A 6,000-nucleotide genomic window follows, 5' to 3' on the forward strand; every position below is an offset into this window, starting at 1 on the left:
AGATACATTGAATACTTTGCACTCATAACAATGCTGGAAAGCACATTGCATGGTTGCATAATACGTCATTAGATCCTCATTGCACGATGTCCTTTGAGATCAGGGATCATTAAGAAATAAAAACAACGGCATTCTGAGACACTCAAAATGCAGATTTTTAAAATACATTTCGTAAGAAATCACAATATTTACACCATGCAATTTTAACTGTGCAGTTATTCTTTGATTTATTGTCTTGGTCAAATATGTACAAACATTTAAATACAATCTCAGCTTTAAAAAGCGTAGCTTAATACAAAATAAATAAAATCTAAACATAATTTTATCATAAAATATGTACAAATCGGTTGCTCCTGCTGTACAAATGACGGCTACGTACCAAACAGAAGCCACAGCGGCTGAATGGACTGGAAATAATTTAGAGATGAATAATGTCAATTTCTAAATTTGAAAATCGGGGTCGAGCTCTCGGAGTGAGTTTTTCAGTTTTCTGAAACGCCCTCGCTGACATTGACTTTGTCCCCATTGGTGATGCTGTCCACGATGGAGGACAGACGCAGGAGGCTGGAGGCCCCAGACGACTCGCTGGTTCCTGAAAACAAAAAGGACATAAACAACTTTGTGTCATTTTGTGTCGTTTTGTGTGTATTTGTTCACTGATGGCGGTGGGGGAGGGCGGCTCGAGGGACGCACCTTCTCTCTGGCTCATCAGCGCTGCGGTGGAATGGTCCGCAGAGGTCGGCCAGGTCTCAGAGGACTTTTTCCAGTGATACTCATGAGCAGCCACCTGTTACAACACACGTGTTACCAGGACGTGTGTTCGGTCAGTTCATATTAAACTTGCAGTTGCAGGAAAGAAAGTTTGTGGAATTGGCCATTGACAAGGTTAAAAAACACGCCTCATATATTTGACAAACCCAAATAAAAATGAAAATAATTGGAAGGTCAGAAGTAACATTTAGATCCAATTGGAATAAAATTCAATAAAATAGAGAATAAACATGTCATAAATAGCTTAATAAAAGTCCCTGCAGGAATATTAAATGGGACGATAGAGGTGGAATAAAAAAAACACATCGTGACGTCATCACGATGTCATTACAAGGCCTTCCGAATGCAACACGCCCACCGACATACTCCGGGTGCATCTCGTGAGAATAGCACGGGCATTTTTTTTTTAAATTGTATCTCACGCTGTGTTCTTTGAGCGCGTGCGTCTCCTGCTCGTCCAGCGTCTGCAGCAGGTCCTGCAGCCCCTCGATGTAGCTGATGGCGCTGCGTAAAATCTCCACCTTGGGTAGCCGCTGGTTGGGGTTGGCCACGGTCTTCCTCTTCAGCACCTCGAAGGCCTCGTTGATCTTCTTCAGCCTCCTCCTCTCCCGGAGCGTGGCGGCCTTGCGCCTGTCCGTGGGCGCCGACTTCCTCTTGCAGACCTTGCAGGCCCACATGAGGCACTGGCCGTCGCAGTGCGCGCGGAGACCCGGCGGCGCCGGCACGTGCTCGTCCCCGCTGCTCTCGCCGCCGGTCTCGGACGGGACGTTGTCCTGGCCCGGAGACAGCGGGCTGCCGTTGCCGTTGTACAGGGGGGACACGCCGGACATGTCCAGGTGCTGCAGCGGTCCATGGTCCCCCTCTTCCAAATAGCGCAAATCGTTGAAGAGATAAGGGTTGGTCTCAAAAAGGTCCATCATATTGTTGCGCCCCTCTCGCTCTGTTTTGACAGTGGGTCTCTGGCATTTGAACAGAGCAGCAGGGACACAAGTCACCAGGCTTATATATAGAATGTGAAACTCTACCCAACGCTTTGGCTGCCACCCTGCATCAAAGCAGCTTTTTTTTTTTTTTTTTTTCCAATGGCTCTTTACAACCACACTGACATTGCGCATGCACATACGTTAAGGTTTATGGAAATGTCATGACAGGTGCCTCAAATGTCTGCGCTCAGACAAAATGGCCAAAATATTCCACTCACTGAGAAAATGAAGAAGAAGAAGAATTGTTATTTTACACATGCAGGAAATTGTTCTCTGCATTTAACCCGTCCCACACGGTGGGACCAGCGGGCTGCCATGGAGGCGCCCGGGGAGCAGTCAGGGGTTGTGGTGTCTTGCTCAGGGACACTTCAGCATGGGACATGGAGCAGCCGGGCACCAAACCGCCAACCCTGCGGTTCCCAGCGCACCCGCTCTGCTCCATCACGTGACACCACGTCAATAAAAAGTTTTAGTTTTTTAGTTTAGTTTTGTTTTCCCGCAGCAGTTTATTGTCCTTACCTGCTTTTATAAATATGCATGTTGCTTTCATTCCCCGTTTAGAGCCACCTGTGTAAAATAGTTTAACACAGAATGTCTGTTTTTTTGTGCGTATTCTTTTTACTTAAGTGACGCCTCTTTTTGCGTCATTTTGACCCCAGAGTTGAAATATTAGTCACTAAAGTTCCGCACTTGCACACACACTTTTAATCCCAAAACAGATTTACTTTCCACGCGAATTCCTTCTCTAACTCTGTAACGTGTAGAAAAATCCCAACATAAATAGATTGGAATGTGCAGTGTCAAAACAGCTTTGTGAAACACATGCGCGGGGGGGGGGGTTAAAAATAGAAACGTGGCACATTCATCTGAGATTCATAAAAGTGATAAACGAGGTGATATATAGACGCTGGCATTTCTGCTGCAACCTGAAAGGTCTCCGATCGGAAAGCTCGCAGGCGGGAATGTGAGGGATTCCTATTTATGTACCAGCGCGGTTTTGCTTTTACCCCTTTTACGTCCCTCCCCCGCCTCCTCCCTCACGCCGGGCTCCTGTCACGTTGTCGCGGAGTCACGGAGGCCTAAGAAACTGCAGGCAAATACGCTGCTGGAGATCAAAAATTTGTGCCAAATCTGAGACGCTAATAACGTGGACGCACTTGAAACAACACACTTTCATTCTTCGGTTATTTTTAGTCGGTCAGTATGAACCTACTAACCTACCGACTAGCACAAAGTGTCCATCTTCATTCCCTCTGGTGTCCCAACCTCTACCTTGATCACACCTCAGACGCGCCGGTCCGTCTGCAAAGGGGCCGCTCGCCTTGTCAACCGCCATCGCTAACGACCGATACGCTGCGGGCGCCGAGGGCCCAAATTAACGCCGTGGCTTCCACCTCGGGGGCTCTCGACGCCCACTGTGGTCAAGCTATTCTTCCACACTCGCCAAACCGTTTGCCTAATCCTTTTTTTAACGGCATCTCGACGTGTAAATAGAAAAAATATGCTCCAAAATGCTTTTAACGAGGACATGGAATACTGAGCACTAATCATTCATCCATTTAAACGTTTACAGATTCATCTTTTTGCTGAAGCATCATCTACATTTTTATGGGCAACTTAACCGCATGCGAGAAGCAGGAAACGAAGCCTTTTATTCCTCCAGCAATGCAGATGCATGAACAAGTTATTGATTACGCCCGTGTGACCTGTTGCATTTCTGCCGATCGGGTCGGAACTTCAACAAGCTGCTTTTAGCCGCGGCACTTTGTTACACGTGTTTACCATAAAGACACCTCTTCACGTAAAAAAATGTAAGATCATGTCACAATTAAAAATTTTCCTCCCTGAGAATGCGGCAGGACAGAATGTGCAAAATGACAATGAGAGAAGATGAACATATTAGATGAGCAGGTTGCCAGTGAATGTGATGAAATCAAAGCCTCAGGCTTCGAGGGGGCCCTCGGCCACCGAGCTTAAATGCAGCGCGCCCTCGTTGGGGGCTGAACGGAGCTGATTCCCTGCTGTGCACCCTCTCCCGGGGGGGGCCACCGCGCATCCTGAGCCGGACCCTAAATTCCCGTCGCTGTCGAGGGGGTTGAGGCTCCAGCTGTCGGGGAGAATCATGGCAGAAGCTCACGCTGGAGGAGCTGGCCTCTCAGGCCAGGGGGGGGGGGGGGCGGGAGCCCGGGATGGACGATAGGAAGCGTAGATGCATGTAATCCAATTTTGGTGTGAGCTGATCTGAACGCTTCTTTGGGTTGCAGTGGTAAATAAAAAGGTACCTTTAGGGTTTGAATAGTTGATTGTGTTCTGGGGGAGAAGTGAGTTAGAGATCATAGTGGTCTGCTGAGTCATTCTAACTTTATTCATCCTTTTATTTTATTTAAAGAATCCCTTTTATTTTGGAGAAGTGATTGTAATTTGTCCTCTCAACTCTTTATTTTTTTTTCTTTCAAATACATTTTTAGTATTATGATGGAAAAGAAAAAGCTCATGCCATAAATAGCATTTGTTACATAAACTCTACTCATTTTCCTTGATATTATTATTATTAATTATTACTATTATATTATCTCGTCAGTCAGCAGTCAGTGCTCCGCCTTATTAAACTGGTGCGGTTGAATTAAGCGTCGTCTCGCTCTCTCACGCTTCATAACACAGCTTGGGGTCCGGCGCTGACACGGAGGGTCACAAACAGAACTGATAATGAACATGAACCGCCCCCCCCCCCCCCTCCCTCCCTCCCTCACACACACCTCCCGTCCTCCACCTACAACTGGCTTAACTGGACGTCCTGCCCGAGACACGCTGCGCACTCATTGGGCGGTTTTACAGGAAATGCTGATGGCCGTGACGGACACACCGTATATAACCCAGCTCCACACCTGGGATATGAGTTAGCCGATAAGGGGTTAAGTACCCTGGTCATGGGGCCGATGACAATGCCTCACCTGGGGTCACGACACTTTGACCCTTCAGGGCCCCCGGTCTTCCGACTGGAGAAGGAGGTCGGGAAATGAGCGGAAAACAGCTTTTTGGGATTGCGATGAAATGAAAGATGTATTTTTCTCGGTTGGGTTGTACAGCTTTATCCTCCCTGCTTGTCACCCAGCAGATGGACGGCAAATAAACAACGTCGTGTTCATTTTAAACGTAGTTCCAGATTAGATCGTTTGGGATGAGTTACATGTAATTGGTTCCATCTTTTTTTCATATGTTTTTTTTTTTTTTTTTGTAAATGACAGCTGCACATCTTCCAGGCAGATCTTACCTTCTGACCCTAAGAACGGGGGGGAGGAGCCGTTCAGTGTAGATAACTGCAAGTCGCAGCCATGTGCCATGGGAGGCCAGAAACAAAGACGGCAACAGGTGGTTACAATGAGCAGGAATTCCTCCTCTCTCGTTACTCCGCTCATTAGCGCGTTTCATTACCGGCCAGAAATAACCTCAGATGTCGTACCGCCGCATGCGAGCCTCGGCCCAGGGAATCGTCTTATATGTTTTTGACATCGGCGGTGCCGCTAACGGGAAGAGACGATGAGCAAAGTGACGGTTTCTCTCGCCGTTCACTCCGTGTGCGACTGACTCTTCCATCTCAGGCTTCTCTGTCGAACCCGCTGCATGAAATCACAAACAGGAAGTGAGTTTTGCTGCACTTTCCTGAACCTCGGCAGTTATCGGTTTAAGTTCGGAGCCGCTGCATAACTTTAGGGCTCATAACGCGTTTGGGGTTTTGGCAGACCGAACATTCATTTCACAGCTGAAACCCCGTCGGGAATTAGGCGGGTTGTCAGAGTGCCATGCATGCGGTATTTCAATTGTTCATACATGCAAACCTAAAAACATGTCGAGGAAGAAGCACTGACGTGTTGGATTTATATGTTATGTCGTGTTAGAAACATAACTAGCGGTAACTAGACTCTTGGCCTGCACGCACAGTCGCAGAGGCGAATGATTCTTTAGAGGACTGGAGGAGCGCCAGTGTCTGAAGGGCTCAAGTCTTGCAAAAACAACGGCTCCCCTCCTTCCCTCCTTCTCTCCTTCCCTCCTTCTCCTCGGGCCCCGACCGAGACCGTCGCTACCGCTGCCGGCGCGATAGCATCTCCCGCTTGCAAACGCGGCTAATCTTTTCGTCCCCGGGCTCCCTCGTACTCGCGGGGGCCGGTCTCCGCGGCGGCGGGGGGAGTAGCTGTCTCCCGAGCTAAGCTAACAGACGGCTCCTCTCACTCGTTCCCCCGAAGCTGCC

At 48.2% G+C, this 6,000-nt stretch overlaps 1 protein-coding gene across 1 annotated transcript; it reads right to left on the reverse strand.

Moving 5' to 3' along the window:
- Positions 1 to 201: 201 nt before the first annotated feature.
- On the reverse strand, positions 202 to 1,760 carry myf6 (myogenic factor 6). The gene is made up of 3 exons (XM_040175664.2): positions 1,194 to 1,760; positions 694 to 787; positions 202 to 592 (listed from the first exon to the last, which is right to left on the reverse strand). The coding sequence occupies exons 1-3, from the start codon at positions 1,689 to 1,691 to the stop codon at positions 483 to 485; spliced, it is 702 nt and encodes a 233-aa protein (XP_040031598.1). The 5' UTR covers positions 1,692 to 1,760; the 3' UTR covers positions 202 to 482.
- Between the last annotated feature and the right edge of the window lie 4,240 nt (positions 1,761 to 6,000).

Source organism: Gasterosteus aculeatus, chromosome 4, assembly GCF_964276395.1.
Source record: "Gasterosteus aculeatus chromosome 4, fGasAcu3.hap1.1, whole genome shotgun sequence".
Classification (NCBI taxonomy): Eukaryota; Metazoa; Chordata; class Actinopteri; order Perciformes; family Gasterosteidae; genus Gasterosteus; species Gasterosteus aculeatus.